Source organism: Cyprinodon tularosa, unplaced genomic scaffold, assembly GCF_016077235.1.
Source record: "Cyprinodon tularosa strain WSP-4 unplaced genomic scaffold, ASM1607723v1 ctg133, whole genome shotgun sequence".
In the NCBI taxonomy this organism is placed as follows: domain Eukaryota; kingdom Metazoa; phylum Chordata; class Actinopteri; order Cyprinodontiformes; family Cyprinodontidae; genus Cyprinodon; species Cyprinodon tularosa.
The window spans coordinates 219,512-236,740 of record NW_024038148.1 but is presented as its reverse complement, the minus strand read 5'-3'; the positions used below and the strand labels follow the sequence as shown (position 1 = coordinate 236,740).

The 17,229-nt window shown below is 39.7% G+C and overlaps 1 protein-coding gene across 1 annotated transcript in view; it reads right to left on the bottom strand.

The window, feature by feature from the left end:
* The window catches only part of pigg (phosphatidylinositol glycan anchor biosynthesis class G), a 166,448-nt gene extending 150,635 nt beyond the window's left edge, over positions 1–15,813 (bottom strand). The window contains exons 1-2 of the mRNA XM_038277616.1: positions 15,442–15,813; positions 15,159–15,364 (exon numbers count right to left, since the gene is read on the bottom strand). Coding sequence (XP_038133544.1) covers positions 15,159–15,364; positions 15,442–15,595 — 360 coding nt within the window. The 5' untranslated portion in view covers positions 15,596–15,813. The remainder of the gene's footprint in view (positions 1–15,158; positions 15,365–15,441) is intronic.
* Between the last annotated feature and the right edge of the window lie 1,416 nt (positions 15,814–17,229).

Below are 17,229 nucleotides of genomic sequence, written 5' to 3'. Positions count from 1 at the left end.
GGGAGCATGGAATTGTCCAAAATGTCTTGGTATGCTGAAGCATTCAGAGTTCCTTTCACTGGAACTAAGGGGCCAAGCCCAGCTCCTGAAAAACAACCCCACACCATAATCCCCCCTCCACCAAACTTTACACTTGGCACAATGCAGTCAGACAAGTACCGTTCTCCTGGCAACCGCCAAACCCAGACCCGTCCATCAGATTGCCAGATGGAGAAGCGCGATTCGTCACTCCAGAGAACGCGTCTCCACTGCTCTAGAGTCCAGTGGCGGCGTGCTTTACACCACCGCATCCGACGCTTTGCATTGCACTTGGTGATGTATGGCTTGGATGCAGCTGCTCGCCCATGGAAACCCATTCCATGAAGCTCTCTGCGCACTGTTCTTGAGCTACATGAAGTTTGGAGGTCTGTAGTGATTGACTCTGCAGAAAGTTGGCGACCTCTTCGCACTATGCGCGTCAGCATCCGCTGACCCCGCTCCGTCAGTTTACGTGGCCTACCACTTCGTGGCTGAGTTGCTGTCGTTCCCAAACACTTCCATTTTCTTATAATACAGCTGACAGTTGACTGTGGAATATTTAGGAGCGAGGAAATTTCACGACTGGATTTGTTGCACAGGTGGCATCCTATCACAGTTCCACGCTGGAATTCACTGAGCTCCTGAGAGCGACCCATTCTTTCACAAATGTTTGTAAAAACAGTCTGCATGCCTAGGTGCTAGAATTTATACACCTGTGGCCATGGAAGTGATTGGAACACCTGATTCCAATAATTTGGATGGGTGAGCAAATACTTTTGGCAATATAGTGTATATTATGTCTGACAAAATTGTTTTTATAATTTTTTTTTTCATAAAGCATTTTAAATGCCACAATAAACACATTTAATGAAATGTAATGCCAATTAAGGCCTTAATTTAAAAAATAATAATTTTATGACTTTTAATGATTTTTAATGACCTGCGGAAACCCTGACACTAAACGTCCAAACGTCCACACTAACCCCTAAATCCCTCAATCACCATATGTAGCAGGGACTATATAGTGGACTTTATAGTGAACTCAGTTCAATGGCTGTTCAGACAGGTGATCTGCTCATCTAGTGACCAAGGATGATCACTACTTTTCAAGTTGCATTGAGGGAAATTTTGAGTTCACTACTTTTTCATCCAGTAGACATTCAGACATTCATTTAAAATGGCATAACGACTATATAGTGCCCTATATAGTGATTAGGGCGGACGTTCAGACGCAGCCAAAGACCTTTAAAAGCTCACTTCCTGACTAAGTAGGTGACATTCAAAGTTTATTGGTTCCTCTGGAGTTAATTTAGAAGATAATTGCTGGTTGAATGGAAAGGAAAAGCTTAGTTTGCAGATTTTTCTTTATCCCCAAATGAGAAGTCCATGTATTATTTTCTTTCCTCCTTCAGAATTATGTAGGGATTAATGATGATATGCCATTAGTAAAACTAAGTTCGTTATGATGCCATACAATTTAAATGTTATCCATTTTCAGTTCAGTTTGGTGTGGGATGTAGATACTTTTCCACTCAATGCTATGATTCAGCAAGGCTTAAGGAAAAGCTTCTCTCAGCCGAATGTTCAGGGTAGTTTCAGCAGAAATAGATAAATTCAGAACAATAAGAATTAGTCTAGACTGTGCTCTGTGGGGACCAGAGAAAGTTGAAGAGCAATAAATTATTTTTGCCGAGCATGGTAAAAAAAATATTAGCTTTTAGAACAGACTCTGCTCCGCTCGTGGAAGCAGACCAAAGTATGCAGATATGAACAGGGAATCCTGTCACTTAACACCCATGACCTGCCAGGAACACAGCCTGACGTCCTTCAGCATTCGAAAATACACAGAGATTAGCCGTGTTTACAGTGTGAGTAGGACCCGATGGTGAATGATGACTACTGAGGGAGATGCGCAGGGGAATTCTACCCAATCGCCGCCTAAAGCACCGTCTTACTCTCTCAGTGTTGATGCGTGTTCGCTTGTGCCTCTATAATCCTGTCTTCCACTTTACATCCAAGCTTTGTGTTCCTCTTATCAGCTTTAACATTTGCAAACAAAACACTTTATCTTTGTTTGTTTCAATCTGCAGCGCTGTTTGAGGAGCGCTCTAGCTGATCTGTAGAAACAACCTCTTCAAAGAAAACAAGCACCACCTACACAGAAAAAAAAGCGCCAAAAATGCAACAATGTTTTTTTTTTTTATATCTGATATGGATGTCTATATATTGACTTTGCAAATCTATTCAAAAAAACAACATTTGGGTTTAAAAATTGATGGCAAATGGCAGGTTAAAAAAGTTAAGTAGACATACGCTCCTCATATTTATTGAGGCCATTAAGTGGGTAAAACCTTGACCCCATTGGCCATGCAACTTTGGTGAAAAGCAAACTGTAACATGCAAATGTTGCAGACAGTCTGCTGGGTTTGGTGCATCCTCATCGGGTTCGGTGGGGATGCATTATTATATTAAGGGCTGCAGATTGTGCTTTCTCAACATCTGTTTGCCTGTTTTCCTGTAGCCCATCCAATTCTTGAGCATGTCTACTGTTCTACAGCCATATTGGAAATATTTTTAACCTTTTCTGGTAAACAAATGACCTTTTTCCAGAACCACTCCTGGGAGATACTCTGTTACTTGGACCTTTTCTCTTTCTGTGTGAAAGTGCATCATGAGGGGAAAAAGTAGTCTTATTCTTTCACTCAGGAGCAGCCTTTGAGCGCAGGAAATGACCGGTTCCGCTCGGCGCCCTTTAATATTCGACCTGAACCATTTGCTGCTCAGAAACTGTTTTGTCATCTGCATCTCAGACTCAACCAAGGTGGTTTTGGTAATCTGCAAGCTTCCTGGAAATATGCTGATATTCCCACACCAACATGGGACTATTGCTTCCAAACTGTAAATCAACATTCCTTTGCAAATTTTCAGATAATGTCAACCACAAAACAGATTTAATCAGAGCAACCAGACTGGGTTTTTTTTGTTTTTTTTACATCTGTACAGGCATTTTCGTCAGTTCTGGAGCCTCACACTAGAGAAATCTTTAGTTGGATGATTTTAAGCACCTGAAAGCACATTGCATTCCAAGCATGAAGCAAGTCAAAGACCCAGCCTTCATTCTCCTGTGTTTTGGTGACTTTATGTTTTTTTTCCATGGTCTCCCCCCCCCGGAAAAAAAAAAAAAAGAAAGAAAAAGAAGCACAGTCATACCCGTACATCTCAAATGTGAAACACAATACGAACACACATTTTGGATTAGCCAATCTATCTTCAAGCATAACATGACAACCATCACCAAGACTCCTATAATGTGGTTTTACTGGCTTTGGTTATTAACACGGACGCGACAGTAACTGCTGCTGCTGCATGACGTCCACACTTGGACGAAGCCAAACATCCCAACCTGGCAACAATGCACGTTAACGTTAGCCTTTAGATGCAAAACCCCATCATGCCCCGCAACATATTTTTGCTAAATATTCCAACACAAATTCGTCAAATATAAGAGGAACATCATAGCTTGGTTGAAAGAAAGCATTTTAGTTTTATTATAATTTTGTTTGTCACAAGGATTTTACAGTGTGAAGAAATAGAAAATTACACCATAAGCCAACTGTCAAAAGAATGTCCATGACAAAGAAGGGCTATATATACTGCATGCATCATTTAGTTAGTTAACATTGTATTACTTCTTGACCTGCTTGAGTCACTTATTGTCACAGCCTTCGGCGGGAGAGTAAGAGTTTTGGCTGGTATGATTTAAGGAGGGCCGGCCCTCACACGCTGAAATTAGGACCGGCCCACCGGGCAAATGCCCGGTATCACCGATTATTAGATCCAAACCTGTCCTGAGCGCTATCTCTATAGTTATGCTGCTATGGGCTTAGACTTCTGGAGGACATAGGGACCCCTATTTCATCATTCTGTTTTACTCTATCTCTATTCTCCAGCTCTGTAGAATCTGTTATTTCAATATCTAATGTTATGCTCTCCTTGCTTTATCTAGCTTCATCTGGTCTGTTCCTGGGTGTGACTCCATCCTGGAGAGAAATATCAGCTGTGCTGCTGCCATCAACACCTTTGTTTATAGATGTTGGAGATCAGCCTGTTTTCCAGTGTAGTCCTGTTTCTCTGACTGTGACTGGCTGGATGCTCTCTCTTCATCCTCTGACATGGGAGTTGGTTCAGAGCTTGTCTGCCTGGCTGTGTGTTTCCTGGACAGGGCCGCCGTTTACAGTTACTTTTGGTATCTCTGCTTCCGTCTTCTTGAACCCCAGTCGGCCTCGGCAGATGTCCGCTCACACTGAGCCTGGTTCTGCTGAAGGTTTCTTCTTTAAAAGGGAGTTTTTCCTCTCCACTGTCGCTACAAGCATGCTTAGTGTGAGAGATTGCATTTGAGTCAATGAGTTGATGCAATCAACTGGTTTTCCTTAGATAGAAAACTTTAAATCAATTTTAACTGGATGATCTGGTGAACTGTAAAGTGCCTTGAGATGACATGTGTTGTGAATTGGCGCTATAAAATAAACTGAATTTAATTTAATACATGCGTGGGAGTTGAAACTGCAATCCTCCGTTTCTGTTCAAGGACAGCAATATCCTTCAGGAAAAAAAAATAATAATGATAATCCTGCTGTAAGGTAGAGTCACTGCTATAAGGTAGTATTAGCCCAACCTTTTGGCAGAGATAAAAAAATATATAAAAGTGTGCAAAAAAAACTTAAAAGATAAACGTTGGAGGAAACAGAAAAGCAGAAAAGGTTTAGGTTTCTGATCCACTAACATTAGAATTAGGTTTAGCCCTAAGGGAGGGATGAATCTAAGGTTTTAAATTAGGTTTAGGTATTAAACCCACTGACCTTACATTTAGCTTCCCCTTCCTTTCCTTCAGTCTCCTTATAGGGCAGGAGGAAAAAAAAAATGTCCAAAAATTCTTGTGTATTTTTTTGTGCTTATTAAAGAGCCGCTCTACAAACAGAAGTCAGGGATAAGTATAGAAGTATAAATAAATTAAAAGTGTCTTATGATTTAAATGTAATAATTTAACCAAAAAGATTTTTTTATAAAAAGTGAAAAAGTGAAGTAAATACTGTAGTGGACCTGAAGGATTGATTGCAAAGATGGCAGAACCTGTCGACTGCAGAAGGAGCGTTTGCTTTCTGTCCGCATGGAGGTCACTAACAGGGATCTGCTGCTTTACAAACTAATCTACTGTACTGTCTGATTACTCTGTGAAAAAAAAGCTGGCTGTGATTAAAATTCCTCTATATAAAGAAATGTCATTGAAGAGCTGCCCAAATAAATAAGTGACTCATCGACGTACTAATTACTGGCCCTCAGTGGGTGTCCAAGGCCTGCGACATGCCGCTGAATAAATGTCACGTTCGGAAAGAGTGGGGTTTACTGAGACGCTCTGCGTACGGAGGATGCCAGAACACGAGCGGAAGGGGCTGTGCTCCCCGTTCCCAAGCCCGGCAAAAAAAAAACATTCAGCTTCCCATTCGGTAATTACTTCCTGCTTGCTTCTGGAAGGAAGACGTTGCTCCACTAAAGAAAATAAACCCCCCTTTATATCAGAGATTTTGTCTAATTAAATCAAACGCTACTGTGCTCACAGACGGCAGGCAGAACCCACAGTGCATCGGTTTATCCGTTTCAATACCTTAATTCCCCTTTGAAATTAAGCACCTCAGTGATGTTTCAGACTCCAGCACAGAGTTTCACCAAACTGATTGCAGTCTTTTTCTCATCTGACTGCATCTAGGATAACCGTTCTAAGCGTTAAACTATAGAAGAAGAGTGAAAAACAAAAGCCAACTTCTACAGACAGGCTGAGGTTTGAATAAAGCATTCAGATAAGGCCTTAAACCAACGGAGAAATCTAACAGTAAATCCTCATATTCTGCTTTATTCACTGAGGGGATGCACTTCTTCTTCTTCAAGAAAAAAACAATTGCATCAGATAGATTATGATTTTAGTTTGCTGGGTTTAGTCATAAGAGGTGACTGGGTGCAATGCAGTGATGTTCAACAGAAAACAGCAGCAGGTCTGTAATGCCACCTGCTGGTGTGATCACTTTGTTTCCAGAGACTTTTGGAATAAAACATTTTTCTGAATCATTTTCAGGTCAAACTGACCAGCCGTGTTGCCTTATTTGCTCAGTTTTATCAAATCCATCCAACAGCATGAGAAAGTAACAGTTCTGTCGTATTATGATGAGTTTTTCCTCTAAATCAGGCATACCCAACCTCGGTCCTCGAGGGCCGCTGTCCTGCAGGTTTTAGAGGTTTCCCTGCTTTAGCACAGCTGATTATAATGATTGCAGTAGACCAAAAGCCTGTTAATCAGCTTTCAATTAAAATCAGCTGTGCTGGAGAAAGGAAACCTCTAAAACCTGCAGGACAGGGGGCCTTGAGGACTGAGGTTGGGGATGCCTGCTCTACATTACTCCATGCATTTAGATAAAGTAGTGTTATATCAGGAAAAACACTGATGGAAATAAATGTCTGAGCTCAGTGGCGGTTCTAGACCAGATGTACCAGGGGGGCCAGTTTTCATGGGGGCCCAAAAAGCATGAAACTAAAAGACAGGGCAAGGGATTCAAATATATTAAGATAATGTTAAATTTAATTAGGTTTAATTAAGATTATGTGACTTCAAACTGATAAATACTTATTTTTGGTTGGAAAATAATCATTTGGATTATTGTTAAAATAAAAATAAAAATCCCTTAGCATAGCAAAAAAGCAACGTAAAAAGATTTAGCTCTATAAATATCTAAAATATCAAATAAAGCTATTATTTGGAATATTAGGTCAATATACATTCTTCATTTAGGAATTTTACATATTTTAAAATTAATTAAAGTTAAAATTACAGTTTTTCATCAAATCAGAATTAGAACTCAACAAAAACTGATACATTCAGCTGTAAAAACTAGAGTATTTTTTTATTTGTTTCTAAAAAAACATTTAGCAGATAAAAAGTGGGATCCTATTTCAATCCCACTGAAGGTATCACCTTATTGTTTTTAAATAATTAATAAAACAGATTTTTTTTTTAAGAAAAAAAAAAGAAATAGATCCAAAGGACCTATCAGTGACCATGTCTGTGCCAGCGCAGATCATCAGTAGAGTTCCTTTAAATATTATGTCTTTGGAAAAGGGCCATAACAGGATCGCCCATGTCTTAGCTGCTTGCGATTTTATGATTTGGTTTAATTCAGTGTCCGTCAGTGTTTTTATTTCAGCAGAGGCAGCCATATTATTTAACAGATATTCAAAAAACCCATGCATCGCATAAAGGTTACATGAGGACCTGCATTTCAGAAAAAAATACATAGAAATGAACTTTATTGATCTCACAATGGAGAAATTAACATGCTGCATTTAACCCATCCCCTTGGGGAGCAGTGGGCTGCCATTGTGCGGCACCCGGAGAGCAGTGTGGGGTAGGCTTGACGCCGATATTGGCAAAAAAATGCGTATCGGCAAAGCATGCAAAAATGCCGATCCAGACTGCCGATCCAGTTTTTAAAAAAAAGGTCCGGTCCGTATTTTCCAGTTTCGCCGATTGAAACGATCCATTCCACTATTTTGCGCCAGTGTTCCCCGAATCCGGTCCGCATTTTCCAGAACACCTTCAACACACCCACAGGTCTTTTTGGGTCTGTCTCCCGGCCTAACCATTAAAACAGGTGAATTGGAAGATAGCGGGGAAAATTTTCCGTGTGGGATTATTTTATCCTGCACGATGTGTAGATGGAGACTAGGTGTGGAGGAGATTGGGGAGTATAAGGCATTTTTGTGTAATAGTTCACTATTATTTGCATTGATTTTTTTTTTTTTAAGCAGTGTCTTTTTTCAAGAGTAGAGTCCTGATTCTAAGTTAATAGACTATGTTCCACTCTTGTCTGTTTTGCATTTTTATTAAAACTTACAGTAATACTTGCACCTTTAACTGTTTACAGTTTTACTGTTCACTGTGCAATTTCAGATTGTTATTCATAATTTTGTCCAGTTTGTGTTTATCTCTTAATAAACAGGTAAGTTTGTTGTTACCAAGCATTGTGTTTTATTCAATCTCACCTAATTCAGCTGGCTAGATGTTATCAAGAGTACTAAAACCCTTTTCAACATGAGTCTTACAACTAAGGCTAAATACTTTAACTTAAAGGAAAATTCCGGTTTTTAACACTTTTAGCCCATTTTCTGTAGTGTCCAGGATGAAATCGAATGATCGACACCAAAATTTTGACAATTGGTCCTGTCTCTGATATTTGGCTCATGCAGAATCCCCCCCTGGCTGCTTCAGAATGGCTTCCATAGTGCATGTCCGATAATGTCCTTAAAAAAACCTTTAACGTTCTTTTTTTAAAATATGCTACTCACCGGGTCGTCAGCGCTGTTCAATGACGTTCCAAAAAAAAGTTTCGTAAAGAAAAAACGTTCCTGTAGTGTTTTATTTAGCATTTTGTAAATCCCATTGAGTTCTGTTGGAATAGTCAATATCCCTCCGCCACCGGAAACGGGGCCTGTTTACGCTTAGTTGTAGTCTTTTCGCAAGGCCCAAGTGTTTATGCTTCACTCTGTGTACTCCAACGTCGAGGTGCTAACGTCTCTATTAAACACTTTAAAAAACTCTGAAAATGGAATATGAAAGGTGGATTCTTGAGGAGGACATATTGGACTTTGAGTTTGACGGTAGAGGATACCGTCGCCAACTAGTGGTCTGGAGTGTGCAACGCTTCAGATTCGAACGGGAAGCGGAAGTTTATAAGCGGTTGTGATGTATCGGAAAAAATAGTTCTGGGATTTACAAAATGCTAAATAAAACAAGAAACGTCATTTTTTTGGAACGTCATTGAACAGCGCTGACGACCCGGTGAGTAGCATATTTAAAAAAAAGAACATTTAAGGATGTTTTAAGGACATTATAGGACATGTACTATGAAAGCCATTCTGAAGCAGCCAGGGGGGGATTCTGCATGAGCCAAATAGCAGAGACAGGATCAATCGTCAAAATTTTGGTGTCGATCATTCGATTTCATCCTGGACACTACAGAAAATGGGCTAAAAGTGTTAAAAACCGGAATTTTCCTTTAAACTTAAATACATGCTCGGTTAGGCTGGTATCGGCCAGTATCGGTATCCGATCGGAAGTCCGAAAACAATATCGGTATCGGATCGGAAGTGCAAAAACCTGGATCGTGACATCTCTAGTGTGGGGTTAAGGGTCTTGCTCAGGAACCCGTAGTGGAGGCTGTCGGGAGCAAACTGGGTACTGCGCACTGCTCTAACCACTAGGCCAACACTCCCCCAGAGTTGGTCAGTGTTGTCCAGTAGTGAAATAGGAATTTTATCCCCTGAAACACAACAAATCAAATGCAGTGGGATGAAATTTACGATCACCAGTTCTGCACACTTACAGTCGTATTAAAAAGTTTGGGCACCCCTATTAATCTTAAGGCAGGCAAGGCAAGGCAAGCTATTTTAGTTTGATATATCTAATAACTGATGGACACATTAATATTTCAGTACTGAATTTAGGTTTATTGGACTAACAGAAAATGTGCAGTATGCATTAAAACAAAACTTGAAAGGTGCAAAAATGCGGGTACCCTAATCATTTTATCGATTTGAATACCGCTAACTACTTTTCACAAAACACAAAATTGGTTTTGTAACTTCAATAAGATTTTAACTTCATAGCCAGGTGTAACCAATCATGAGAAAATGTATAAGATGACCAGTTGCAAGTTGTTCTTCTGTTTGAATCTTCGCTGAAGAATCATCATGGGCGCCTCAAAACAACTCTCAAATGATCTAAAAAACAGTTTCCTCTTGATTCCTCTGTAGGAGCTACTAAGACATCTTTTTCACAGGTTTGTGTCGCATCTGTCTGCAAAATCCCATTAAAAAGGTTTATAAAAATGTATATGAATAATTAATTGTAGAAGGATATTTTTGGAATGTTTCACATTTAATTTAAAGAAAACCAAGCAGCAAGAGAGACGGAGAGGAGCTGAGGGTGAATATCCGCCATTCCTTTGTCCTTCATTATCCCTGCATCTTTCTCTAAACCCTCGGATTAGAGGGAAACATCTGCCTCCCGGCAAGTCCACATAAATCTCAATCCTCTCCATCTCCCTCCCCCCCTTTCTCTACATCAATCAGCCTTCATTCGATCACAGCCAAGATCCGGGTTATCCAGCAATAAAATTATGCTTCAGTTCAAAGCAAAGCCAACATTTTTATATAACATAAACAAAGGTTGGACTTTCACTGCTATTGGAAACAGAGTTCAGTCAATAACAAGATATTTAATCCTACAATAGTCTCTCTATAGTCAAGAATAGGAAAGTTTGTCAGGAGAATATTTAAAGTAACGACCAACATACACATTTCTAGCTGTATAGACAAGGTCATGCATAAAGGTGTTCTCTCTAGGAGAACTAATCTCCTCGATCAGTTATTATAGAACAGGACATAGAAAAAGACCAGGAATGCTGAGATCTTGTTATCTGGAGAGATGAGTCTAACTTATCTACCTCATTAGCAGATTAGTGAACATGTTGGATATAAGCCAGATCCAACATTTCAGGAAAATAGCTTCATAAGCATGGAGGTGGAAGTGTCATGGTGTGAGGATGACCTGATCAGTCTATTATCACAGAAAATACCAGGATATCCACCAAGGAAAAGATGACTAGGCATGGGACTTCTAGGTTTAGTCAAAGCCCGGACCTGGATTTTATTGAGATGCTTTTTGGTGACTTGAAACCGGCTATGCTTGTTAGTGTGTGTATTTACCCTTAATTTGAGTAGGTAAATGAGATAGTTTGCCAATGGAATTAGTATTTTTACTGTTAAAATAAGATAAATAGATAACATACACTTGAAATAAGACAATGCAATTGTGTTTTCCTATTTTAAATGTAAATTGTTGTTTTCCATTGGCAACATTTTTTTTTACATCCTTAATCCAACAACAAATGCACTTATTTTAAGAAAAAATGACTTATCTAGATTTAGATTTTTTCTAGTGTAAAAGATAAAAATACTAGCATCCCTACCGTGCCACACGATTTCCAGTTATGATTCTGCTTAGCAGTGTGATAAACTGCAACGTCTGTCGTTGTTTCCTGTGTCTGTAAGCCCTGATTAGACTATCTTTTGTCGTATCCACTCCCCAAAAGCCGATTCTGTCAAGTAAATTGACCAAAGGCTGCCTTCTTCACCTGACTCCCCGTAAACAACTAAATGTCACAATTATAGCAAGAGTTCTTGAATGTTACTGGCTCCGCCATGTTGATTTGTTTGTTTACCTCGAGAGAGCGGTAGTACCACAGATCGTCACTAGGAGGCAAGGAACCGTGCTAGCGTGGTGTGTAAACAGTCGTAAGCAACTGAGCTCGGTACGGTTAACTGATCCAAGCTGGGTACGAACTCTGCACGCGTTGTCAGAGGGTAGAGTAAATGGGGCTTATGAAGACGTTTGGACACCTATCCAGGATTTTCCTCTAAAGCGGCTAGCACAAAGTTAGGAACAAGCTGGGACACCATAACCCCTCATCACCATATGCAACTACATCCTCCAGGCGAAGCTACAGTTTAATGAAAGTCAGAATGCCTCCAATTTAAGCCTGATTCACGGTTGCCATCAACCAGATGACTGAGAACTCACAAAGGCAATCTAAGAAATGTAACTCCAAGAAGAATTCAATTCAATTCAGTTTATTTATATAGCGCCAATTCACAACACATCATCTCAAGGCACTCTATAGAGACAATTCAACCTCAATAGAAGCCATTTCTCAGCTCTATTATGAAACTACTAGAATCTAACCCCTGAGCTAGTTTTTTCAAACTGATCGTTTTGATGAAAAAGTGGCAGCTATGACCTTTTATTCTGTTGGCAGTCCTTGAAATCTCAGTCTACTAGGATCTACAGAGGGATTTATAATCAATAATGCCAACAGTGCTAGTTGTGCCAAATTACCAATTATGGTAATCACGATCATCAGGCTTTTTAAGGACAACTTGTAAAGTAAGTTTTGTAATTGTTTTGCCTTTTAAAGCAGAACTAAATCCAGTTTAGCAGCAGACTTGTCTCAAACAAACAGTGTGACATCACCACTGGCCCCAGTGTGACCCTTTAGTGGTCAGAAAGGCTCTATGTAGTTAAGAGGGTCTGCGTCCAGTATGCAGTCAGATACAAAGGTTTGTCATTTTGAAAAGATATTGTAGAAAGAGGATGAATTTCTGATGAAATGTTGCGTTTCTACAATCTGGATGCAAAAAGAAAAAAGGTTTGATTAGCAGGAACAATTTATTGCGAGGATGAGATGGATTCCAAATGATCTGTTCAAGTTTTAGACAGTTCTAACTTATTTAAAAGCCATAAATTACCAAAATCAAATAATTGTTTATTGTTTTTTAAAATAAATCTAACTTGGAAATATTTGTAAAGGCAAGACAGAGTTTTATAAAGAAAGATTTGGAGGCAAAGTGTATCAGAAAATCTTTGATGACGGATTGGACCGGTTTGGATGGAGAGTCATGATGACCGACTGTAATTAGAGCCCAAAATAAGGAAACCAGCAGGCCTGTGAAGACTCGGAGGCATCAGGTCTCTGACTGCACAGCGCCTCAGCTACAAGAAGACTTCAACAAACTGTCAACTCAGCAGAACAAGAAAAACTCCCCTTTCAAGAAAACAAAGAACCATAAAAATCGATTTTAGTTTTATCGATCATTAATGCATCTGAATAAACATCAGCAGCAAACTGCTGACTCTTCATGCCCACTGCTCTTTTTCCGCCTTTAGAACCGTTTCCTTAAGACACTGAGATCAATTCTGTCCACATTGTCCTCTGTCTGCAGCAATCATCTGCTGAAGTGTGGCGCCGATCTTCTCGGGCTGAAGCAGCTTGACGCTGTCAGCACATCCTTATTCTTTACCCGACCGCTGAGAAAGCATAAATATTGCATTTTACTTCTCCCCCCCAACAAGAAAAATATCCTATTTTCCCCCTCAGCTTTAGTCAGATGCCTGTCACCCACTCCCCACCGCCTGTTGAACACAGACTAAAGTAAGATGATCATCAGCAGAAAAAAACAAAGAAACATCATCACCCCCTGATAACTGCTGACTGTTTGCAGCCTGTATTTCAGCACAACAAGCCCAACATGACTGCTATTCCCTCCTGGCTCTCCACTCACACAGCTCTCAACAGTTTGACACAACATCAAAATTTAACCATACGCTCAGTTTTCCTGTTTTCTCTGTTCTTTCCCCTAAACCTGCATCGAGATGGGAGAAGAAAACTCCTGATCTGCAATCGGCAGGTTAGAAACTTTTAAAGTCATAGCAAAATCATATTTAAATGTCAAATCATTCTGGCTTAAACATGTATATAAATGTACTCTTTATCAGATGATATTATCCCAATATTTAGAAAAATTCTATTTAAAAAAGAAATTCTGTCTTAAAATCTGTGTTTTTTCTTCGTTATCTTATGCAGGCCAGTTAGTTATACGTCAGCCTGAACACCTAAATTCAGCCAATCATATATCAAAGGTCATCTGTCAATCAATTTTTTTCGGTCATAGCATCTTCATTCGCAGCTAATATACGCAACGGTTGAAATAAGAATAATTTCCTTTCCCATTGAGTTCCGTCCCAGTGTTCACGGGGATGGACGTCTGTGTCTTCAGCAGGCATAGAGCTAACAGAACTGCCGCGTTGCAAGGCAAGGGCTCAAACTATTTCCGAATTCTCCCTTTACACAAATGAATAAAGTGAATGTGAATTGTTGATTATCAAGGGGGCAGGATTGTTGTGGCTGAAGATTCACAAGCAAGTTTGATTGTAGCCAGTTTCTCGGAAGTTGCTAACCAGCTAGCAACTTAATGCTAGTAGGTTCCCAATGGGAAATTCCTTTGGGACCAAGTAGCACTAAATTGGTGACTTAGAAACAACACTATCAAGGAACGCTATGGACAGAGGAAACATGCAAGAGGAGGAGAGTTTGAGTCGGAGGTCGTGGATGAGTCTCCTCCATCATACATTTTTTATTTAGAGGAGGAAAGCGGGGAAGAAGATGTTGTGGAAGAGGACGCCAGGGCGGCAGAAGCTTGGTTTGGTGTAGAAGGCTTCCAGCCGTACATGTTTGAGCCCTCGCCTCGCAACGCTGCCAGTTCTGTTAGCTCTACGCCTGCTGAAGTCACAGACGTCCATCCCCGTGAACACTGGGACGGAACTCAATGGGAAAGGAAATGATTCCTATTTCTTATTTCTACCGTTGCGTATATTAGCTTCTACATATGAATCAAGATGGTATGACTGAAAAAATGTGATTGACAGTTGACCGTTGGCTGAATTTAGGTGTTCAGGCTGACGTATAATAACTGGCCTGCATAAAATAGCAGAAAAAAAAACAGATTTTGAGACAGTATATATATATATATATATATTTTTTTTTTTTTTTTTTTTTTCTAAATTTTGGACAATATGGTCTGATAAAGAGTACATTTATGTACATGTTTAAGCCAGAATAATTTGACATTTATATATGATTTCCCTACGACTTTAACTGTCTCAGCCCAAATTGATGCCCTTAAGTGAATCGGAAAGCATTTAAACTGAATTGTGAATATACCCTAATGTACGGGAGAGGATTAGGGCCACAGAAAAAATGAAAAAAGTTAACTGATTTTTAAATTTCATTTCAGTTTAATGTGATAAAAAAAAGTCAGAATTCTGAGATTAAAGTCTGAATTCTGACTTGTTTTCCCATATTAAACTTAAATAAAATTTAAAAATCAGTTAATTTTTTTAAAAGTCATAATTCAGAGAAAAAAGTCAGAACTTTTTTCCTCAGAATTTTGCGAAAAAAGTCAGAATTCTGAGATTAAAGTCAGAATTCTGACTTTTTTCTCCATATTAAACTAAAATAAAATTTTAAAATCAGTTAACTTTTTCTTTCTTTTTTCAGTGGCCCTAATCCTCTTCCGTACTAATGGGATCCACTCTGACAAATGTTTATTTCTGAGGTTAAATTATTTCTGTGGTTAAATTATTTCTGAGGTTAAAGCTGCGAACCAAGCAGCAGAAAACCCACGAGATCGTGTCTCACCTTGATCCTGGGCATGGTGACTGTAGGGGGTCTGGCCTTTGCTACAAAGCTGAGGGAGGAGCCCTTCTCCACCAGGGACCTGGTGTAGGGCATGTCATAGCCCCCAGAGGGGCCAAACACAAAATCCTCCCGGAGGGCATCCACCAGCATGAGGACCACCCTTCTGAACAGGGGCTGGGGGAGGCGGCTGGAGTTGGGAGGGCTTCCTGTGAGGGGAGAACATGTGAGAAGAGCTGGATCACAGCGAGGGGCACAGCCAGGTGGGGTGATGCTGAGGGCTCACCTGCCAGCGGCTCCGCTGGTAAATCTGACAGCCTGCTCTTGGAGGAGAAGGAAGACTTCACCGGAACCGGGAAAAATCCCCTCAGGAAGAGGGCAACGCCGACCACTTCACACACCAGGATGAAGCAGGCGAACACCGACGAGCGGACCCTCATGTCGGCGGTCTGCGGAGCGATAAACTTCCCTGAATGGACCAGTCAGCGAGAGGAGGACAGGAAGAGAGGAGCCGGAGCGGCCACACATCACCGGAAATACCTGTCTGACTGCGTGTCACACCTAAACACTTCCGTCACTGTGAACAATACCGTACAGTTCATATCTGCAGGTGCATTTTGGATTAAAAACACCAGTTAAAGCCCTGGATTACTGCTTCCGCGTTTATTAACTACGGAAGCCAATGAGAACCAAACTAGACCAACGCGCTTAAAAAAAAGAATTGGGTTTTTTAGTCGGTTTATGGTTCCCTGCAAAGGTGTAAAAACTACACACTTATTAACTAAAGTAAAAGCAGAGACTCCTGTTTGAAAAATAGAAAAAGCAAAAGTACAGTTAAACTCCTTTACTTAAGTAAAAATGTTTTTTTTTTTAATGTTTTTTGTTTTGTTTTTTTTTTGCCCTGAAAGGCAAATGAAAAAAAAGCAAATGTTTCTAAAAATTAAAAATATAAACTAAGAGGTCTTGTAGTCTTGTGTTGTTTTCCAATGACTTTTTATTCAGCTGTTATGACTGAAATATAAATAAATCAACTGATAAAGATCTATTATATACATTGAAGCTCTATCTCTCCGGTTCCTTTTCCTGAAAAGAAATAACTCAGGACAAACTATTGAAATAACACTTCATAACTTATATGTATTAAATAACCAGGAGACAAGACAACCAGGGGCGGAGCTAATTGTGTGAATTGGCTCTTTATAAAAAACCTGAATTGAATTGATATCCAATCGAACTATCAGATCCGTGATCACTATCTTTAGTAAAAACGTTTAGATATGGTATTCACAGCATGCTGCCTCTCAGGTTCCTGGGTTCAAGTCCCACCAGTTCCTTTGTATGTAGTTGTGCAAACCTGTTTGTGATTAATTAAAGTTCAATTATAAAAAAAAAAAAATAGGGGAGTTTTGGCCTAGTGGTTAGAGCAGTGCTTGTGCTCTGAGAAGGTTGCAAGTACCTGGTTTGATCCCCACAGTCCACTCTTGGTTCCTGAGTGACCTTTAACCCTACGCTGCTCCCCGGGTCCCCCACAATGGCAGGCCACTGCTCCCAAAGGGGATGGGTTAAAAGCAAAGAGTTAATTTCTCCAACGTGAAATCAATAAAAGTTCAATTATTATAAAGGTGCAAATATAATTGAAACAGAAACATACTCATTACATTGAAATAAAAACGAACAAATTGGGAATGGATGGGGAATGTCTTGTGTCTCAGAATCTGATGATACATCTGTAGTGTTTCCAACTCCTTTCTTTATTCATGATGTTATCAATGGGCCCCAACTGGACAGATTATCTTTATGCTTTTCATTTAGCTGTTAAATCATCTTGTAATCAATATATACAGAAACAACGAGCCGATGTGGTGAAAGTGAAAGGAGTGGAAAGAACTGATATCGTTTAAATGTAATAAAAGTATAAAGTTCTAAGAAAAATAAAAATTTATACTAAATTAATGTACAAATACTGAGAAAAGCTGCTTATCTACAGTAGTGAAGAATTTATATTCAGTTAATTTACAGATTAATCAGTTTATTTAAGTTTTATTTAAGGATGAGGACCTCATGACATCACATC